General features: G+C 44.4%; 1 protein-coding gene across 2 annotated transcripts; it reads left to right on the top strand.

Moving 5' to 3' along the window:
- The first annotated feature begins 11,391 nt into the window (after nt 1-11,391).
- Nucleotides 11,392-20,458, top strand: GFER (growth factor, augmenter of liver regeneration). 2 transcript variants are annotated; one of them, XM_072599551.1, is made up of 3 exons: nt 11,392-12,236; nt 13,295-13,491; nt 15,497-17,001. In XM_072599551.1, the coding sequence occupies exons 1-3, from the start codon at nt 11,613-11,615 to the stop codon at nt 15,657-15,659; spliced, it is 984 nt and encodes a 327-aa protein (XP_072455652.1). In that variant the 5' UTR covers nt 11,392-11,612; the 3' UTR covers nt 15,660-17,001. The 2 variants fall into 2 exon arrangements, with proteins under 2 accessions (XP_072455652.1, XP_072455651.1); XM_072599550.1 differs by lacking the exon at nt 15,497-17,001 and adding an exon at nt 19,199-20,458 and having other exon boundaries at nt 11,393-12,236.
- Nucleotides 20,459-22,699: the final 2,241 nt, after the last annotated feature.

Below are 22,699 nucleotides of genomic sequence, written 5' to 3'. Positions count from 1 at the left end.
TAATTTTCAAATGACGTACTGGTTCTCAAGGGTTGTGATGCCCTCAGGCTCTGAAAAATGAACAAGTACACTCTGAGGTGAGGTTTTACTTTGGGGCTTAGTTTTGGGGAGGTTGGTGTGCCAGATGAGACTGGGAAGCTGCTAAGCAGCCCCTGGCTTTGAAAACCCAGATGTTGGTGCCTCTTTCTCTGGTAACTCTGTATGTATGGTCAGACAGATATCTGTCTGTTGATCTGTGATATATGTATTGCTTATGTCAGGCAGCTGGAAGCACTGTGTGTTGATCTTTATTTCTCTGTATTTTCTCTGAATACAATTATTCTCTGAATAATATTTTCTCAGAGTGCTAACTTTTCTCCCTGAACTAAATGAATTTTATATATATATATATACACACACACACACACATATATATATACACACACATATATATACACACACACATATATATATACACACACATATATATACACACACATATATATATATGCTTGATAAAAGTGATTGTTGAAACTTATTGACAATTATTAGAATCAATTCCAGTAGAAATCGGAGGTAATATTAATTTTTATCTTTTTGCCATATCAGGACAGAGGGGAAGATATGCTTTCCATTATTTAAATATGAATTTACAAAATAATTCTTGGCTAAACATGGTGCCAATAAGTCTGTCTCTAGACTAAGTACTTGATCAACTTTCCTGAGACTGTCCTTAAACTTTATTACAAATGAATAAGTGAATGAATAAAGAATGAAGGAATGAAAAGTCACTGACTGAATACTTAGTTTGTGCAAAGCACTGTACTAAGTGCTGGAGATATAACTGGAAAATCAAGACAAGTACAAATCAGATGGAACGGCTCCATTGGCTTCAGGGTGTAACAGCAAAGCCTATGGAAATACAACTATCTCCATTTTTGATAATGAACTATTTGATGGTGCCCAGGACTTTGATGGCAAGAACTTTCTTTTCCACACCTTTAGTAGGTTGCTAAGGAGATGAGAGCTGCAGCAAACTGCAAAGAAAGTTCCTCTGTTGACTTTCTACAAGGTTTGCTTTCCTGGACAATGGCTATGAAAGCCAAGTTGGAAGCAGGTCTGGTGGGGGAGGGGGTACAGTGTTGCTGCTGTTTCTAGGGACCTAATGGTTAGTGCTGTTGATGGCTGGAATGTCAGGCTCTTCCACGAAGGTTTTTCCTCTCAATGGTGTAAAATCAGGGTTGTTGATCTGAAGAGTACTGCTATTTCAGGGGCTCTTAGGTATAGGGGGAGAGTTACCAGACCTCACGTTCCTTGTTACCTTGTGTGTTTTATTTCCTTTTCTGAGCAAAGGTCAGGTACTAGAGAGTTCCTTGTGGACTTTCCCAACTCAGAGATAGACACAGTATCCTGGGCAGCAAGATAACATCAAAAGTTTCTGGCTAGCCAACAAAGGAGGGAGGAGGGGAGAAAAGGAGAACTCTAACTTTCTTGGTGCCATCTCTACCAGAACTGGACCTTGGGCAGGATAAATAAAGAAGTTGGGGACAAGTAGGGCTCAGGATTGGAGGGATTCACTGGGCAAACTGGAAATATATATTTCCTTTTGCCTCTCCTTCCTCTTTAGTCTTTTTCTTTTACTTCCCTTACTTTTCCTTTTACTACTTCCCTTTTTCCTCTTCTCCTTTACTTCTACACATCTTCCAATTCACAATTCTAACGATAGATCCATGTCTGTCTTCCCACAACCCTTCCAAGATCAACAATTTCCATCTTTTGTCATCTTTACCAATTTGCTGGGGTGTAAGACAAAACTTCAGAATTGTTTTGATATACTTTTATTAGTGATGTTTTAAATTTTTTTTCTTCTGAACTTAAAAGTTTTCCATGTGCCCCTATACACTTCCTATCTATCTAATCTCTTCTTCTCAGTCTCTTTCTCTGGATTGCTCCCTCAGTCAAACTGAGACCTGTTAAAGGCCTTAGTTTGAAAAGGTCAAGGTCCTCCACTGCATCCTGGGTCATCTCCAGTTGTCCTGATACATATCTGGCCAATAGACTCATATGTCTCAGGAGGAGAAAGTGAGGCTGGTGACTTTGCACAGCCCTCCTTCACTTAAGTTTAATTTACTTCACTTAAATTTAATTTACTTAATTTACTTCACTTAAGTTTAATTTAACTTAATATCATGGCATCACTTCCCTGATGTCATGGTCCTTTTCGAGAATGAAGGACAAACATCAGCAGTAATCCAGGTCATGCCTGTTGATGTCTCTTGGGATGTGCTGGAACCAGCTCAAGCCAGCTTTTGACCAATTGTTAAATTTCCAGTGTGAGCATTTGCACCCTGGAGATGAGTTTTGTTGATTGTCTAGATTTAAGAATGTGATAAAGATACTGTTAATTCAGGTTAAACTTAAAAGCAAGTTCTGCTTTTTCAGTGAGTTCACTGTTAAACATTTACTACCACATTTCTGGTGACTTCCCAACAATCTATCTTGGGCCCCTCTTCTCTTTCCCCTCTACTACATAGCTTGGTGATTTCATCAGCTCCCATAGGATTCAATTATCACCTCTATGCTGATGATTCTCAGATCTACTTATTCAGCTTTAACCTCTCTCTTGACATCTAGTCTTAAATCTCTAACTGCCTATTAGACATCTAGAACTGGATATCCCATCTTAAACTCAACATGCCCCAAACTGAACTCATTCCCTTTCCCCCAGTGCTCTTCCCACTTCTAATTTCCCTATTACTGTTGAGGGTACCACTGTCTTTCTGGTCACTTAACCCAGATGTCTCCCTCTATTCCTCATTCTCTCACCATCTCCAACCCCCACAGCCAAATCTTGCTGATTTTATCTTCCCCAAAACTCACCCTCTTCTCTCCTGTGATCCTTCCATCACTTTGGCATAGGGTTTTTATCACCTCATTCCTGGACTATTGTAATGGTCTCCTAGTTGGTCTGCCTGTCTCAAAGCATTCCTTACCCTAGATCTTCCCCCACTCTGCTATCAAATTGATCTTCCTAAATCCAAAGACTGATCCTATTTAATAAACTCCCTAATACCTTCAAGATTATATATGAAAATCCACTGTTTGCCTTTTAAAACCCTTCATAACCTGGTCCCTTCCTACCTTTCCAGTTTTCTTATACCTTACTCCCACCAATACTCTTCTATCTAATGGTACTGGCCTCCTAATTGCTTCTTATACAAGACTCCCAGCTGCCAGCTCAGGTCATTTTAACTAGTTATCTATCCCTCATACCTGAAATTCTTTCCTTCCTCATCTCCATCACTGTCTTTCCTGGCATCCTTTAGGTCCCAGCTAAAATCCCACCTTCTACAAGAAATCCTTCCTAATCTCCCTTAATGCCAGTATCTTCCCTCTTTTGATTATCTCCAGTTTATCCTGAATATGACTAGTTTCTACATTGTTGTTTGCTAGCTGTGTAACTGTGAGTTCCTTGAGATCAGGGATTGCTTTTCCCCGCTTTCTTTGAATCCCCAGCGCTTAACACAATGCCTGACACATAGTAGGCACTTAATAATTGGTTTCTGTCTTGTTGACTACAGAGCAGGATACACAAAAAAGATTGTACATGAAACTATAAATCTCCATTTCATACATTTTGCTTTAAGAATATAGTTAATTCAATATATTATTTTCAGTTTTGTTTGTTAGCAAGTACTTATTTTCTTCTTTTTTAATTTTTTGATTTTGTTTGACTATTTCTTGCTGACTCATGGAGTTACCTATTTTTCTTTGATCCATTCTAACTTTCAAGGAGTATGTGTCTATTACTTCAGTGAGTTTACTACTTTCTCTTCTAAGTTATTTATTCTCCATACAAGTCTTTCCTCCAGAGCTCTGATTTCATTTTTTTTTTTGTATCTTAGTTCATTTCTTCTAGGTATCTGTGGATAGATGGAACAAATAGAAAAGTTCATTTGTTCCTCTGGGCATCTGGCTTGCAATCACCAGTATCACTGTCTCCTTCTAGGTTGAATCTATTACAATTCTTTACAGTGGTCATATCTTCTTTTTATTCCTATCTCTTGCCTTAGTTCCTGAATTGCGGCTTTATTCCAAGGTCAGACTCTGCACTCTGCTTTGGGTGAAAGGGATGGTTGGCCCTGCTTGGCCTCAAGTTGGGTCATCTGGGTTTCACCTCTGAATCTATAGGTGAAAAGGCCCTCAGATCTTTAAGGTTCAGAGGGTTGGGCCCTTCAGGGCCCACAACAGCTTCTCAGGACATAAGGTTAAGTACCTGCACATGGGGTGTTGTGGTCTCAGTGCTAACATATATGGACAAGTTGCTGAGTTCAAATTAAGTCTCTAACACTTACTACCTGTGTGGCCTTGTGCAAATCACCTGACTGCCCTGACCACTGATTTCCTTACCTGTTTGAAATGAGGTTGTTGGACTAGATTATCTCTGAGGTTGATGAACATGATGGATTGATGATCCTATGACTTTAACTGGAAAAAGAACATTTCCCAGGTACATGCTCCTAGAGTGTTCATACTGATGGAGTACTTCTCACAGCTCTGTCACAACTGATTAAGCTCTTCTGCTCTGAAGCTTTTAGAACCCCACACAATCTGGGCCCAACCAAGTCCCTCTGCTCTGCAGTTGATTTTTCCTTTCTGTCTTCAAAGCTGCCATGTGGCCTCCTCTGCTGAGCTATTTGCTGTCCTATACTAGAGTTTTCCACGATAGGGGCTTCTTCCATGCCTCCTGTATGCCGCAGTTAGATGTCACAGTGGACAGAGTGCTAGACCTGGAGTCAGGAAAATGTGACTTCAAATCTGGCCTCAGATACTTTCTAGCTGTGTGACCCTGGGCAAGTCACTCTGTCTGCCTCACTTTCCAGAAATGTTAAAATTAAAACTGTAAAAATACTTTCCAGAGCTATTGTAAGGATTAAATAATATTTGCAAAGTGCTATATAAATGCTAGCTATTACTGTTAATAATAAGCTAATACTAAGTAAAAGCCCATGGAAACAGCAGAAACACTTACTACATGTCTGTTTCAAGATTTGGATCAAGAGAAATTCTGTGTTGGCATTAATAATATCTGAGAGACGGAAAGATCATTGGAGGAAGAAACTCACCTTAAGGACTGGTACATCCTCAAAGCATGGGTGGGATCAGGGGTTGTGCCCATGGGTTGTGTCCAAGGAGAATCCTCCCTGGGGACAAGTGTTCAAGGACCTCTCCTGCTAAGAGATGGAAAGAAAGCCTCAGAAACCATCTTAAGGAACTGTAAGTCAATAATGTTATCATGGAGTCCCACAGTGCCTCACCCTTGGTGGGGTATGAAAAAAGACCAGGAAGATCTGGTTGTGTTTTGACTTCTGCCCATGTAACAGAAAAGCTAAAGTGGATCAGTACATAGTGCCATGAGCTCAGGATGCCCTTGACTGTTTCCAAATCAGTGGTTTTCAGCATTAGACCTATAGAGGGGATACTAACAGATTTCCATGGTAGAGGAAAAATATGAAGATAGACTCAATATGACCAGCAGGACACTACCAGTATGAATGTATGCCCCCAGAGAATTTTGATGGTTTCTGTCACTTTTCAATGACTTGTGTGGAAGAGTACATGAACTACTTGGATACTGTACCTGTGTACCTGGAAGATCTTATTGTTTTGGTGATGTGGGAAGAATTTGAGAAAAAGAGGGGTAAAAATGTTTGATTGGCTAGAAAACACTGGTCTGAAACTCTTAATCTCAAGTGACAGTTTAATAAAGTCTCTACCAAGGTCACAAAATGTCTGCGAAGAATGTGGACTTCATACTATTGTATGCAACTGTTTTATGACATTATGTGTTACATATTGTATAAGATTTGTTCCCTCAGTCTAATATATCTAATCTTGTCATATATACTTATTATATGCTATGTATTATGGTTTTCCACATGTACTTCAGACTCACAGCATGCAAATATAATTTGAATGCCATGTATAAGTTGGAGGGGGCCCCAGTTCTGGACTTAAGCAAACTGGGTTCAGTCTATGGAAGGAAAAAAAAAACTTGTACTGTGAATTTATTTAGACAATGACTGTCAGAGAAAATTTATTAGATATTTATGAGCACTGCTGCTTGGAAGGAGATCAAACCAGCAAGGTTTCCCAAGCTAATTAGAATTCTCTTTGCCCTAAGCAAAGTTACATTTTATAGTACTACATTAGGCTTACATTTTATAGTGTTCAAGAAACAAAAGACAAAAATTCTTCAGTTAGACAAAACAAAGGTACAAAGTTTAAATTCAGGCTTTTGATTTGCCTAAATGGAACAACAGCAATGTCTATAATGGGGTGCACTAAAAGAAATTTTTTCCCTCAAACCAATTACTACTTCTTTAACCATTCTCTCTAAGGTGTCCCCTTCCATTCTGGTCAAGGGAAACTCAAGAGAGCTCTTAAATTTTATTGAACAAAAACATTCCCACTTTGAGGCTGCTTAACTACCCTAATCTTAAATGTGAAGAATCGGGATTCTTTCCTGAACTTAAGTGATCTTTGTACAAGAATAAATGATTGAGGTTTTGAGAAGAATGAAATCAACAGTTTTGGAATTTGTTATGGTTTCTATTCAACAAAGAGGTTCATAATATTCAGACTTCGCCATATTATTTCTTAATATTTCCTAGACGAAAAAGATGCCTTAGTGGACATGCTTCCAAAGTCCTAGGGGAACTTCATCTCTAATGAGAATGGTCAGACTCTTTCTCATTGTCCCTGCCTCAGATACCCCGACCCTGGGACTCAGGGAAAACCCCTTAAAACTTAGGCACAGCTCATTTCTAGGGTCTCCCCAAAAGGCACTACAAAGGTATTCAGTGTTCAATATGAGCATCATGTATAAAACTTAATTTTCTCTGCATAAAAGTAATGTTTTAAATACAAAAAACTTATGAGGATGCTTTGACAAAGACTTAAACTATGAAATTTCTTCAGCAAGATAAAGCAAAGGTTTTATTGAATTTATTAGGTGATCACTCCTATTATATTTTCCCAGAAGGCTTATATGTAAACAAAACATGAAAGCAATTTCTTTGAGTTTCAAATCTTCCTGTAAGCCAGGGCTGATAGCCAGTTTCTATGGGAAGGGGAGAGTTGTAGAAAATTCCCCCTGCCATCAGACGGACTCTCGGTGCCCTATAGTGCCACTCCCTAAAATTCTTTCTCTTACAATTACTCTTCCTTACTTATATTCAAGAAAAGAAAGGAGCAATGGGGGTCATCAGTAGCCTAAAAGGAGTTACAGACTGCCCCCAGGACACAGACATGCTGTACTAGTTTGCATCTCCAGATGTGGTTGAGTTGTTTCAATTGTTTGGGATTTTCTTGGCAAAGATACTGGAATGGTTTGCCATTTCCTTCTCCAGCTCATTTTATAGATGAGGAGCTGAGGCAAACAGGATCAAGAGACTTGCCCAGAGTCACACAGTTAGTAAGTATCTGAGGCTGGATTTGAACTCAGGTCCTCCTGAGCCCAAGCCTGCTACTCCATCCATTGTGCCACCTAGCATTTCCAGATACCTTTCATTTCAGGAATTGAGAGATGGACAGTAGTAACATCAGAGGCTGGATGACATGCTTTGAAGTTAAAAGAGAAGGGACTTAATAGAGCCCAAGAGCAGGGCAGTCCTCTAGTTTTGGGCCTGTCAGGTCAAACCAGGTGAGCACAAGACCAGTATTTGACTTACACCTCATTTCAGTCCTCGGGGATGGGGGTTACAGGGACAGATCAAGATCCAGCAAAACTGATCTTAAGCAAATTATGTGGAGTTTAGCCAAGGAAAAAGTCCCAGGAAGGAGGAAATCCTGATTCCAACTGCTTCTAGAGCAAGGGGTTCTGAGTCTGGGGTTTGTGAGCTTATTCTGTTTTTTAATATTTTGGTAAATCCATTTCAATAGAGATTTCCTTTGTAATCCTATGCATGCATCTGATTCATTAGTCAGAAAAGGGGTCTGGGTGTTCAGCAGAGACCACTCACTTCAGCCAACAAGGGGTTTCAGCCTTTCAGACAGGATGGGTCTAGGAGCCATCAAATCATAGCTGTAGATCTGGAAGGGACTTCATGGACCCTTTAGTCCACCTCATTTTACAGATAAAGAAACTGAGGCCCAAAGAGGTTGTGATTTGCCCTTGATCACACAGGTAGTAATCAGTCAGTAAGCATTTATTAAGTACCTACTATGTGCCAGGCACTGTGCTAAGTGCTGGGGATACAAAGAAAAGCAAAAGATGGTCCCTGCCCCCAAGGACCTTACAGCCTAAGTATGTATGTAGTATGCATGAGAGACAGTATTTTGTGTGACTGCTGAGAGAACCATTTCCCTTTCTGCTTCATCTAGAATGTGAACCTGGCTTTAGACCCAGTGTTCTTTACATGATACTATACTTTCTCTTAAGCAGAGTATATGATCTATGTCTAGAAGCTGAGAAAGGCTTTTGCTTCTGTTATCATTTTTCTAAATCCACTAAAGGTTTATTACAGGATGTCCTGTAATTAGAGGTGTCAATGAGGAACACAACTAGTGATGAAGGAAAGCAGCCAGGAGGTAAAGACCCAGTCCATTGTTGTGATGTGTAGAAACACTAACCCACCCCTTAGAACAGAATGTCAACTGCCAAGGGATGGATCTGATGGATGGCCAGCTCTCTGACAGTTAGAAAGGGGCCCCAGGAACTTGACTGCACCCTCTGCTTGTTAGGAGGTACGCAAGGTCAAGTGAACATCAAGTCAAATCTATTGTGCCAGGCATTGTTCTAAATCATCCCCACCCTTGAGTAGTTCAGGGATCTAATGAGGAAGCATGGGGTGAAGTTGAGCCCTTGACTGACTTAAAGCACTGGTCACAGTTTTAAGCTGGGCATCTATCACTTCCTACTCAGTTGGAGGCTGGCTCTTACACTGCCTCTGCAGGCATGCTGCTTCTCCTTCCCAAAGCCCCTGGAGGTCTTGCTATGACAGCCCAGAGGCCTGGGGTCATCCAGCCTCTAGCACTCTCTCACTTAGGGAATCTAAGATCAGCTAATTTAACCATCTGTGCTTCAATTTTCTCATCTATTAAGTTGCTAAAATCACTACCTACCTCCTATCCTGGCTCCCTAGGACATCCATTCATTAGAATATACGTCGAATGAGACATTTATCAGCTATACTATATGTTAGATGATAGGGATGAAGATGAAAGAAAAAAAACCTAACAGGCCCTGTCATTCCCACTACTGAGATAAAAAGAAACACAAATCAGAGTAACATATGACAGATTGTGCTAGGGTCAAAAGAAAGTACACTGTAGGAAAACTTGAGGTTAGTTTCAGTGGAAGAATTCAGGAAAAAATTCTGTACACAGCAGTGCTCCCTAAGTTTTCCCTTGCCTTGTAAGGCCTCAGGGAAGAGATGGCATCTGAGTGACACTCTAAAGGACAAGAATTTTAGACATGAGGAGTGTTATTCAGGCATGGGGAACAGCCTTTGCAAATTACACAGAGAGAGGAAGATACGTGATAAGATCAGGAAACAAAACTAGCAGCTGATTATAACTGGAATACAATTTGTGAAGTGGAATAATTTGCAATAAGGAAGAAAAGAAATCAGAGGCGGAGGCTCTTAAAACGTCAGAGAAAGAGGTATTCATTTTATCTTACAAGTTAAACCGAAAGTTGGATAGCAGAATGACATGATTAGACCTCTGCTCTGGCTGGGAGGCTCTCCTTTTCCACTTGGTTTCCTTTAAAACTCAGCTCAAGCACCACGAAGCCTTTCTGATTCTTCCCAGCTGCTGGTGTCCTTCCTTAAAATGACCTCATTTTGTCTATATTCCACACATTCTTTTACATGTGCATGTCACCTCAGGTTAAAATGCAAGTTCTGTTAGAGCAGGGGCAGTTTGACTTTTGCCACTGTATCTACAGCAATTAGCACAGTGCCCAGCATGCAGTAGGTTCTCAATAGGCTTTTTTCTTTTCTTACCTAGTTTTAATCATGGATTGGGCATTACCTCAGTCAAATTGAGACCTGTTAAAGGCCATTAAAAAGACCAAGGTCTCCCAATGCATTGGGGCCATCTCCAGTCATTCTCATCTATATTTTGCCACTGGACCCAGATGGCTCAGGAGGAGAAAAGTGAGGCTGGTGACTTTGCACAGCCCTCCCTCACTTAAATTCAATTTACAGCTTCTCTGATGTCTTGAGAAAGAAGGACAAACAACAATCGGTTTATTGATTAAGATTACTTTGACAGATGTGTGGACAGGAGAGGTGAGATATGGGACCTCTTAACGTTAGGAAACTATTATAATCCAGGGATTGAATTAGGGAGGTGGTAATGAGTGGAAGAGAAGAAATATGGGAAGTATCAAGGAGAAAAATTAGACAGAACTTGATGTAGATGTGGAAGATAAGGGAGAAGGAAAAATCAAAGATGGTGCCAAAGTTTTGAGTATAGATGACTGGAAGGATGGTAGTCTCAACATGAGAAATAGAGTAGTTGAAAGGAAGATCAGGTTTAAAGGGGAATATGGTGAGTTTAGCTTGGGATGTGGAGTTTAAGGTGCCAATAGGGCACTGAGGTGGAGATGCTGGAGCTCAGGGGAGAGATCAGAGTTGAATACATAAATAAGGGAGGCCACTAAACAGAGATGATAGGTGAAGCCGTGGATTGGGAAAAGAAACCCAAAGATACAACTTTGGTAACCAGACACACTTGGGGCGAAGGGGAAGATCATGCACCAGCAAAAGGGAGGAAGCCCTCCTTGGAGATCTGATTAGGAGAGTAAGCTCACAAAAGCAGGGGCACTGTCAGTTTTATAACCATAGCTAATGAAGCGTTATACTTTATGGCTTGCAAAGTACTTCTGTGTCCTCATCTGGTACTACAGCATGACAGATGTTGGCTGAGCTGGGCCATACTATCTATCAGTCATCAGCAAGCACTTCTCAGTCACCTACAAGGTGCTAAGCCTAGGAGGGCCTGCCCCTGCATCCTCTCGGGTGTGGCAACAGGAAGACGTGAAGAAATAAAAGGTAATTTGGGGGGAAGGTACCATTGCCCAGGCCCTGCCCTCCAAGAGCCGACCATAGCAGTGGGCGGACTACAGACTGTTGGGGGAAAGTCCCTTCGAGATCACATTTAGTCCAAAAGTCCCTGCGGTTCAGGTCAGGAAACTGAGGCCCTAGTGGGAAAGATGGCACACTCCCACGGCTAGTGAATGGCAGGGATGAGATTTTCGCTCCATGTGAAGCTGCCACTCTAAGGTCCCAGGAGTCAGGAAAGATTGCAGAGGTCTGGGAGGATGCAAGTGGAGAAGGTTCGGAAAAGAACGGGGAGGAGCCCGCGCCGAGCCCCGCCCCGCCCCGCCCTCTCTGACATCATCGTCCCGCCCCCTCCGAACGGCGGCCGTTGCCCGGAGCCTGGGGCGGCCTGCACAAACGGCCCTCGGCTGGCCGAGGGCGCGAGGGGCTCGGTTCCTGCTAGTACGATCGGCCTCCTGCCTCTCGCGTCCCCAGGGCGGGACCGACCATGTCGGGACTGGTTTCTGGAGGAGGGAAGGGCTGAGGGAGGGAAGAGGGGAAGGCGGGCCGACTGCCCTAGGGATGAAGGCGGCTCGCTTGCCCACGGCCGAGGGCGGGCCTCGACGCCCCAAGCTCCGGCGCCCCAGGTCCCAGCACAGGGACCCCGCCAAGGAGGGGCTTAAGGCCCAGACCCGAGCCAAAACGCGCCCCAAGGGCAGGCCCGGCCACCGTTCCACGCTGCTCTTCTACTGGAGGAAGCAGAAGAGCAAGCCTGGGTCCGGCCCGCAGGAGAATGGGGCGCCCGGGGCCTGCTCGGAGAACACCAAGGAGGGGGCGGGGCTGCGCCCGGAGCCCGGGGCGGTCTCGAAGGCGGGGCTGGGGCTGAAGCTGGGGATGGGGCTGGCGTGGAAGCTAAGGGAGGCCGCCCGCCTGCGCGCCTACAAGGCCGCCTATCCCAGCATTCCTTGGGTGACCAAGATGGCGGCGCCCGGCGAAGGGCGGCGTTTTTCCCCCGCCAGCTTCTTCTCCTTCCTGCCGGGCGGCGCGCGGACCCAAGAGGCCAAGGAGGCGGCGGCCACGGAGACGCCTGAGGCGGCGGGAGAATCCGCCGCGCGGAAGCGGCCCTGCCGGGCCTGCGTCGACTTCAAGACGTGGATGAAGACGCAGCAGGCGCGGGAGACCCCGGAAAGCGAGCCCCGGGTCGCGGTGAGGCCCGGCCGCCTGCAGGGGGGCGGGGCACCGCTGCGGGGGACGAGAAAAGCCCTCCCCCTCGGCCCCCAGTCTGCCGGCTCGTCGGGCCCCACGTCCGGGGCTGCTGAGCCAACCCCGCAGTCAGCGCCTTCCCGAGCCTCCGCCCGTGCCCACCCCCCTCCCCCCAGGGGCCAGCTGCTCCCGTCACTGGGTGCCCCCCTCCCCCCGCTGGGGCCGGCTTCCTCTCCTCCCCACCCACGCGGCGGGGGCCTTCTCAGCCTCGTGGTTTAGAAAAGGTTCGGAGGTTCTTAGTTACCTCCCCTCGCTCGGATCCCCGCCCCGCCAGCCCGGAAAACTCCCGTGTTCTTGGAGCTTCCCCGTGAATCCCAAGCCAAGCAGGCGACGGGAGCTGCGAGAATGAATGAAGTGATCTTGTCCGAAGGCGGACAGAACGCGGGATTTAGAGCCCTGAAGCAGCTGGGCCTGGAGGCGGGAGGGCCCGGGTTCCAATCCAGCCTCGGACATGTGGCCGCTGCGGGTCCTAGGCGGTGCCTGGGGCGGGAGCCGCCGCATCTTCCCCTCCCTGGCCCCCCTCAGTTTACAGACAAAGCGGTGTGCGGTACCGGAAAGCCTTTGAGGCGTGAGACTGAGAAGTCCCAGACTCTCAGAGCCTCAGTTTCCTGTTGTGTAAAGTGAGAATGCGCAGTGACCGCCTGGGTCACGCAGGTTATCGTTACAGGAGAAAAGGAGCTCTGAGGGGGTGCTGCACTCAGAGCCCCTCTAAGATAGCTTGGGGCCACGGAGGCCTCGGGGGCTGCTGTCTCCTTCCCCCTTGTCCCCCCCAAACAGCGGGTCACCGCTGGTTGTGCTTTGAGATCAGCGCCCCCAGTACTCTTTGGGCCGGCTAGTCCCTTGTTCTTTTGGCTAAAATAAGGTAGACTCCAAGAGGCGAGGTTTCCAAGTGATTTGGAGCCTTCTGCCCGTTGCACAAAGGGGGTGGTTGTTAAAGCGTTGGGCCTCTGGGAATCAGCTTGAAATCTCATTTCTAAGCCTGTATCTCCCTTCTTTCCCAGTTGGAAGACAAGTTGCCAGCCGATTGCCCTCTGGATCGGGAGGAGCTGGGGCGGAACAGTTGGGCTTTCTTACACACTATGGCTGCCTATTATCCCGACTGCCCTACCCTAGACCAGCAGGAAGAAATGGCCCAGTTTATACATCTATTTTCCAAGTTTTTCCCATGTGATGAATGTGCTGAAGATATAAGGAGAAGGCAAGTTGAATATGAAATGTGACAGGAAGCTGATTTCCCATCTTTTAAAGGCTAGAGCAGGGGAGAGGGGTTTGGGGAAGGGAAAGGGAAGGGTTACTTATGCATCATTTCAGCTAGTTAGTGAAGTCACACGGAGACAACATTCTAAAACCTTAACCGTAGGGGCCCTGTGAATCTTATGAGGTCTTAGTGCTATGTCTGAAGGGTTCCAGCTCGAACCCTAGCCTAAGAAAGAGTTGAAGTTTATGGGGCCCAGAACCATCATCAGTGGTAGAATTTAGGTCATATATCTTCCCAGGCTTTCCTTTCAACCTTCTGTCCCACCCAGGAACTGGAGGTGGGCTGAAGGGAAGTAGAGGTGGTAGCTTTGGATCACATTTATCAAGGTTTGGCTTCTTCAACCTTGGGATCTGGTTGCCCCTTGACTCTAACTCAGAAGGCAGTGTAGAGGGAAAACTTCTTAACAGTTAGACCTGTCCAAAAGTGAAATGGGCTGTTCTGGAAAAGCAGTGAATTCCTCCCTCATTGAAGATCTTCAGACAGGCTGGCTGCTCACTTGTACACAGTGCTGTAGGAATTCTTGGTCTAGGTCCAAGCTGAAATAGATGACTGCTAAGATCCTTTGTAATTCTAAGATTCTATGTTTCTCTAACCCTTCCTTTATCCTCATAACTGGTGACTATCCCAGAAAATTTCCCAGAGAGGATTTCCCTTTTCATGCCCACTTTGAAAAAGAATGGTGACCTCAGGGGACTAGTGTCTCACTTTTTTGTTTAAGAAGTTATGGATTAAGTCCTAACCTGTTTCATGGTTTTAGCAGGGCCTGAAGTTGTTTCCCTTAGTTTACTTATTTTCTCACTTGGATATGATAACCAGGAGGAGATTTTTGCTCACTTCTTGTGATCCTAAAGTGTTAGAGGCCTGTCTCCCAGGAATAAGACTTTCTAAGCTCAGCTATTGGTAGAGATCTGCCACTGCTACTTATGCTTTTTGTGAAAGAGAATGTAGTTGGCATTGATGTACTGGGGCAGAAGAGAGTTCACAGAGGTTCAGAAAATAGACCTTTGTTCATAGATGTGTGTTAACTTGCCCTATCCCTTCTACTCTCTGCCTAAAGCCCCAGGGAAGAGTTTGCAGGAGGTGCCTTCCTGGAGTTAAGAGCTTATAAAGTTCTGTAATATGAGCTAATGACCTGCCTGAGGCTTCATAGTTCACTTTCCAAGGATTTTATAAGATACATACTGGATATGCTTATTGGATGGAGGTGTTAGGAGAAAAATACAGGTTTCCTAAGAGCGCTCTGCTTTTAAACGCCTATAGGGATATTGAATAGTGTTTTTCCCATAAATCTACCTGATTCTGTTTGCCTTCTTCTGTGTCCGAGGCACCTTCCTCACTCTGCTTTTGTTAAAGTGCCTTCAGGGGAACTGAACCTAATTGTGCAGGGTTCCTCTGTGATGTCCAGGAACTTCTTCTACATGGTTGGCAGAATAGTCTCCGACAACCAGGATTGTTCATCAATCCAAGGAGAATTTGTCTCTTCAGAGTCCCAGGACCTAGCTTTGGGCTGAGCCTGCCCTCTTAGGTGAAAGGTGCTATTCCACACCTAGAACAGGAAAACTTCAGTAATATGGTAAGGGCAAAAAGAGAACTGTTGCTGTCAGAGTATTTCAGTCTGTCCTCTGTCCCCATCAGAGAAAGGGCAAGCATTGTATCTCTGAGGTGCCATATAGACTCCGTTTGGAAACATTTGGAAAGTTGGATTATAGACTAGAGGATCCCAAGAAAAGTGGACCTCTCCAATGTTGTATGGGAACTGAGATTTAGGGCTTTCTTAGAGAATCAGATGGTATGGGTCATGCAGGGTCTGGTGTCTCCTGGGGGGGGGGGGGGGAAGGGGGCAGTTTCATATCCAGGCTACTTCAGGGATTGCATCAGTGGGATCCAGGCTTCCCTCATAGCCACTCTTTCTTGATCCTCCCTATGCTGCCCCATTCTCCTGCAGGTTGAGCAGAAACCAGCCAGACACCACCAGTCGGAACAGGTTCACCCAGTGGCTCTGCCGCCTACACAACGAGGTGAACTTGAAGCTAGGGAAGCCTGCATTTGACTGTGCTCGTGTGGATGAGCGATGGCGGGATGGCTGGAAGGACGGCTCTTGTGATTAGAGTGGCAGGCCCCCAGGGGGAGGAAGGCATAAACTAGATTGTAGCATCCTTCCTCAGGGCTTGCTCGGTGTGAGATTATTAAAGGGCAATGCAGTGAGTGCTGCTGTCAGTGTCTTGGCTGACAATGTCTGTGGACTTCATGGGCTGACAGGCTTCTGAGGAACCTCATTCCCCAAGTCACTTCTTCCTCTTTGGTTCAGGAATGAACCAGTCCTTAGATTTCCCCTCTCTACTGAATCTGGTCTGCTGCTTCATGTTTGTGATAACTTCTAATAAGCAGAGTCCCTTCCCTCAAAGCTCAACCCTCTCCTCTTCTCATCCCCTGTCCACCTCTGAGAGGGGCCACTAGAGATGTCTGTGGCCTTTTTGCCCTTGTATCTCCTATCTGCAGCAGGCACCTGAGGGGACTCTGGGTTGGGGTGAGTATGACTGGCCAGGAGCCTCATCAAAGTCCTCAGCTGCCAGCCTCTGTAAGTGAATTCCCTGGCCAAGCTCACACACATCCTTCCAAAGTTTTTGTGTACCCACAACCCAAGATGATCTTAAGAGGGGCACAGAGCCTGGCCTAAGATACAGCTCCATTGTAGTTTGCATTTTTGGAGAGAAGCCTCAGATAAAAATGTCTCCATTCTGGTTTTTCTTCCTTAAACCATTTTACATTTTTCACGTCATGATTCTCTTGATGTAGTTCTCATTGTCTGCAGAGAGTCTGGCGGTCATGGAGCTGAACATGATATATTTTCTGTAACATGATTAAGGTTTTTGTAGTTTGTATGGGCTGGTGGGTGCCAGGCTCAATTTGGATGTGCCCCCAAGGGCAGTGTCTCTGTGGTAGAGTCAAGAATAAAATCAAAAGTTGCTTTGATTGAGGCTTCTGAAACTACTGATGTGTTATATGACAGCCTGGATTGAGAGCTTTTTGCAGGGGGAACACACATCAAGTTCCTTCCTGTTCTGCAGATATAGCTCTCTATGTGTGGGGGGAATAGAGTCTTTAGATTATTCTGGTAGTAGGGTCCTGGTTAATAGGAGTTAGCCTGACCAGTTGTTCCCCAGGAATTGTCTGCTCCCTCAAGCAGAGTGACTGCTGCTGTATTTCATCACAGGGACTTATAGTCCATAATTGTTTGACTTTCCAGCCCTGGCAAAGCCAGTCTGGTAAGGTCCTGAGTTGTGGCTGAGGTTAGGGTGAAAGTAGAACTTGCCCCAGGTAGCAAAGGGTCATTGATCCCAGCCCCAGCTGATGCCAGAGATCTGGAGAAGTTAGGGTATTATCTCAAGCCCCTCAATCTGCTGTCATCTCTCTTGACTAAAGAATAAATCAAATGCTTTATTCTCTTTAGTTTGGCCTGACTGATGTTGAAATTTTTTATAAAGCTTGGAGAAAGAGGGCCCTGCCAGGAAAGTGACCTATGGCTGTGAAGAGTGTGTGTGTATGTGTGTGTCTGTATGTCTGTATGTGTGTGAGAGAGAGATCAGTTTACAGGAGTGAGGCTGCTTGTACTACCCTCCCCACTGACTGAGGTGGCGGTTGATTTTGTTTTTTTCTTAAAATTTGACTAGAAAATCATGGGAATATCAAAAATTCCAAAAACCTGAAAATGGCCAAGGTCTAGGGCAGAGAGTCTTGATCCTGGGGTAGCTATAGATTGTTCACAGATGGATTGGTCATCTTCATCCCTCCTATGAGTGTCTGCTTCCATGCCCTGCATCCACACCTTCTCCTTTCAGCTTCCTACTTATAGAATCATAGATACTCCCAAATTAGAAGAGACCTTAAAAGATAATCATAATGTCACATTTATTTAGCACTCTGAGGTTTACAAGCTATTTCCTCATGGTGGCCACACTATGAGATGGGGTTGAGTTTGTTAGGGCAAGGAGGAGAGTCTGAGCTGTGGTTTCAGTGGTCTTGGGGGCTCAGTACAAGTCAGAGGTAGGTTTACTAGCACTACTTTTTATGAGGTAGGTAGGGAGAGTTATCCCCTTTTTACAGGTGAAGGAACTAAGCCTTAGAGAAGTTGTGATTTGCCCATATGCAAATTATGCCCAATATGTACATGGGCATAAAAGTATTTTTTGGAGCTGAGATTCAAAGAGACTTCTTAACTCTAAATCCAACATTTCATTTTACACTCCACCATCACCCTCTAATTTGCAAAGGAAATGGGCTCAACAAGTGGGGAAGGCATTTGCCCAAGGTTACCCAGCCAGGTAAAGCTTAGCTGCTTCCTCTCCAGACCTAAGAGAAGCAGAAGTGTGTGGGGGCAGTTTGCATCGATAAATAGATCCATTTTCCTTTCCTCAGTCATATGTAGAGCTCACAGACTATTGTGTCTTCTACTTTCAGAGCCCAGGGATTTCCCACTATATTTCTTTTGGGTGTTGGGGATGCCTTGAGCTCTCAGATGATTTTCAGAAAGGAGATAATAGAGACTTTGAACCTAATAGTAGCCTCAGACCTGTCCCAGTTCAGGTTTTCTCTTAACTCACTCTGACATAGGCTCTTCTTCCGAGCTCCCACCACAGAGTACACTAGATTTGAAAGTAGACAACTTGAGTTTGAGTCTACTAGTTACTACCTGTTTTTTGACATTGACATAGTTACTTTATTAATTTCTTCCTCCTGCTTAAAATTAGGGAATTATATTAGGTGATCTTTAACGATCCCTTCCATCTTTCATATCTAAGGACATGATGAAAAACATTTTTATACATAAGGTAACTAGTAAATTTCCACCCACAGAGTATGAGAACCCTGGCAAGAGTCTAGAGGTCTCAGTTCTTGTGCAGGCTTTCTCACTGCCAGCAATTCACTGTATCTCTTATTTTTTAAATATGTTTTTATTGTTATTTTCTGTTTCTTACATCACCGTAATATCCTGTGTATTTCTCCCCCTCCTCTCAGACAGCCGTTCCATTTGACAAATAGTACTATTTGGAGAGGGGCAAAAAATTAGTATGATTGATACTTTGGAAAAGTCTAAGAACGTGCAGTGTGTAACAGCTGTGGACCTTTCACCTCCACAAAGGAGTGGATTGGGTGTGTCTGCTAATATCTCTACACCTAAGACCTGCTTAATCTTTGCATTTCGTTACATTTATTTACTTTTGATTTAGTGTCATTGTTCTTTTCACTTACACTGTTTAGTTGTTGTGTATATTATTTTCTTGGTTCTGCTTCGCTGTGCATCAGTCCATAAATATATTTTCCATGCTTTTCTGTATTCATCACACACCGTTTCTTACAGCATAGTAATATATTCTGTTACCCATTCACCAGTTAACAGGCATCTACTTTGTTTACAATTCTTAGCTATCACAATTCTTAGCTATCTGCTTTGGATAATTGGAGTATATGAGGACTTTTTTCTTCTCAATGGCTTCTTTAGTGTATAAGCCCACTAATGGAGTCTCTAGTTCCAAGGCTATGGGTATTTTACTTCTTTGTAGACCTCAGTTTTCTTCTTTATAAAACGAAGAGCTTGGAGTAGGTGACCTAAGGACCTTTTCAACTTTGACATTCTGTGATTATTTAGGTTGATCTTCATCCTTATTCTGAGGGCTGAAAAAGGAACTTGGCCTTCATCTACATTCACCTAATGGAACAGTGTGGGAAGACTGGCCCTGTGTGATCCAAATGTGCATCTGATTTTGCATCATGCAACTAACTGGGGCTAGGTTTGTGCCCTGCAGAAAATATTGCGAGATCTTTTTCCTGTAGCTGAAGGAAGAGAGGAAAATCACCTCCACCCAGTTGAATGTCAGGACCCTGTAGAGTCCTGGATATAGGCAGTGTGGTATACAGGAAAACATCCAAGCTAGGAGTCAGGAAGGACCTGAGTGTTGATCCCAGCCCTGATAATCTAGCCTTGGATAAATATTTTTACCTTTGAGCTTGCATTCTTATTGGAAAGTGGGGTTTATAATCTCATCTTGCCTCTCTCAAAGGGCTGTTATAAGGATCACTGTAAATTGGAGCCCTGTGTTCAAAGTAGGCTTCAGCCTCTGGCTGATCTGGGAAGGTCTTAAAGTAGGAGCTATAATTTTGGTGTGAAGGGGAGCTTCCACCCTGCCTCTCCCAGTGAAGTCCTTGACTCCTCCCTGTCTCACACCTCATATCTAAGCTATCACCAGTGCCTGTCAATTTCACTTTTGCAAAATCTTTCAAATATGCCCCTTCTCTCTGACACTGCTACCACCTTGGTACAGGCCTTCAATCACTTCACATCTATACCATTGCAATAACTTGCTGGTGGATCTACCTGCCTAAAGTCTCTCCCCACTGCAATCTAAATTCAGCCACCACAGTCATTTTCCTAAAGCATAGGTCTGACTATATCAGTCCTCTATTCCATTGCCTCCCTATCACTTCCAAGATCCAATATAAAAGCTTCTTTGACATTCAGATCCCTTCAAAATCTAGGTCACCTTGCCTCCCAACTTGCTAGTCCTCTTACACCTTGCACCCGTATTCTATCTGGTCACACTGGCCATCTTGCTGTGTCTTGCACAAGACCCTCCATGTCCTGACTGGACATTTTTTTACTGGTCATCTACATTGTTCTCCCTCTTCCTATCTGCCTCCTGACTTCTTTCAGGTCTCACCTACAAATCCCACCTTCCAGTTATCTGTGTATAACTTGTTTGTACATGTTTGTTTACATGTTGTCTCCCCCCATTAGACTGTGAGCTCCTTGAGGGCAGGGACTGTCTTTTACCTTTCTTTGTATCTCCAGCTCTCAGCACAGTGCCTGGAATACAGTGGGTGCTTAATAAATGTTTGTTGACTGACTGACTCTTGGCAACAGTCCTGTCTAAATTCAAATTCATAGAGGTAATAGATTTTCAGTCTTTGTGTTAAGGACATAGTAAAGCCTAATATGTAATAGAAGCAATATTTATGTCATGCTTTAGGGTTTACAGAGCAACTTTACATAACTCACTTGATGAAAGGTCTGTTTTGGACAGCAGGGTCTTCTTGATTCTGTAGCCATCCTTTTCCCTCCAGTGCCTAGGTCAGCTCACCAGAACAGCTGTCCTGCTGTCCCCACACGTCTTTAGTCTGTATTTGACTGTCTCTCAGCCTGAGCTGTACTACTCAAAAATCATTTCACCCCTTGACTAGACTCAGGTGGGATGTGTGTCCAAGGTCTAGTTTATGAAGTACAAGATTTTTATCAGTTTAACAAAGGTTAAGTGCTTATCACATGAAAGCCTCTGCAAGGCTTTGGGGATACAAAGAAAAAAGGAAACATCCTCTTGGAGCTTACATTGTTGGGAGGTGGGGAGAAGAGGGCAGATACAACTTGATCACAGATGAATAAATGTAAGATAATTTGAGAGAGAAAATACCATCACCATCCTAGAGGGGTCTGGAAAGGCACTGAGTAGGAAGCACCTGAACCATCTTTTGGAGAAAGAGGTTCTTTGAGATGGTGGTGTTAGGTGGGGTGCACATGTGGGCATGAGATATGCAGCAGCATTTGGAATGTTTAGGAAATAACAGGCAGGTCAATTTGGCTTATGTCCACGGGAGAAGATTTAATACATGAAATGTCTGGAAAAGTTCATGGGAGTTAAGATTGTAGTTCATATTTTATTCCAGAGAGACTAGGGAGCCATTGAAGAATTCTGAACAATAAAGTAACATGGTCTGACTCATCTTGGAAATACTCATTTAGCAGCTGTGTGGAGATTAGACTAGAAAGGGGAGAGAGACAAAGTAGGGAGATGCATTATGAGGGTATTGCAATAATTCTGGTGAGAGTCTATGAGATCCTGAACTTAGAGTAGTGTAGTAGTAGCCTTGGGATTGGAGGGAAAAGGGCATGGATGCAAGAGAGAGATGCAAAGGGAACTGACACCTGATTGGATAAAGGGATGAACAGGAAGGGGAAAATGGGCAACACTTAAATTTGCCATCTCTTCAGAAAGCCCTTTTTAAAACTTAAAAGCATAGAAATAGGAGCTCTTACTAGGATCAGGAGGAGAACAAAGTTGCAGTGACTTGTTCAGGTTTCATAGAGAATACTTAGAGCTGTAAAATTAAATTTAGGAATCCAGTGCTCTTCCCACTATATCACAGTTATTAAGGACAGAGCCCGCCTTTTTGCAGCAACCCCCAGAGGTGACCTCCCCACCCCTCAAGGACTCAGATCACTAGCTTTAGTTTCTTTTCCATCCAGGAAAGAAAAGTTGGGACATTCCAGGGCTGCCAGTTCAGGGACAGTCAGGAGGAATTAAAGGTAGCATGAGATGTTCCCATTGGGAACTCAATTGCCTGGGGTCACTGAATGATACTCTTCAGGAAAAGGTGAAAATGTTATTGGATTAGTTCCAACCTTATTGCTAGCATGGAGGAATAAAGGTGCTGATAAGATGCTTGGCTTCAAGGGCCAGAAGGATTGCATGCCATGGCATGGTGGGCTGAAGACCGGCAGGTCCCTGTCCCGTAGAGTGTGCTGTGGAATTCAAGAGCCAGGGATGGCTTCTCTTGGCCAGGATCAATGCAAGTCATATTGATTCCTACCATGGTCTCCAAATTTGCTGACTCTGCTTTTCTTACACTACACCCTTCCCTTTCTCCTCCCAGTGTAGTCTCAGGCTGCAAGGACTCAGGTAAGCTCTGGAAAAACAAGGGTTGAGTAGTTGTAAACTTTGCCAAATGACCAATCAGTTTGTGGAGTGAGTGGTCAGTTTGCAGTGTCCACTTAGCCCTAAGGCTCTAGATCCCTGAAAATCCCCACTCTAGCTTACCTGCCTTTCAGATTCCAGGATGCCAGGATGTCCATCATCTGTTCTGTATGATCTCACCCACTTACCCTAACTCAGATCTACTCCAGAAACATCTTTTATACAACTGGCATAGGGATTACCCATGGCCCTTCTATATATGTATGCATATATATGTGTGGATGGGTGGGCAGCTACATGTGTGTGCTTTAGTCCAGCCCTCCTGCATCAACTGAATTTGTTCCTATCCCTCAGAGATGTGGAAAGTGAAAGATGAACTGAGAGAAAACTTGGAAACCACAACT

Source organism: Notamacropus eugenii, chromosome 1 (genome assembly GCF_028372415.1).
Source record: "Notamacropus eugenii isolate mMacEug1 chromosome 1, mMacEug1.pri_v2, whole genome shotgun sequence".
Taxonomy (NCBI): Eukaryota; Metazoa; Chordata; class Mammalia; order Diprotodontia; family Macropodidae; genus Notamacropus; species Notamacropus eugenii.
The sequence above is the reverse complement of the archived record's forward strand: the minus strand, read 5'-3'. Positions and strand labels throughout refer to the sequence as shown.

Coding starts and splice junctions, on each gene's coding strand:
- GFER (XM_072599551.1), top strand. CDS start 11,613: ATGAAGGCGGCTCGCTTGCCCACGGCCGAGGGCGGGCCTCGACGCCCC. Junction 12,237..13,294: donor AAAGCGAGCCCCGGGTCGCG/GTGAGGCCCGGC, acceptor CTTCTTTCCCAG/TTGGAAGACAAGTTGCCAGC. Junction 13,492..15,496: donor GCTGAAGATATAAGGAGAAG/GCAAGTTGAATA, acceptor ATTCTCCTGCAG/GTTGAGCAGAAACCAGCCAG.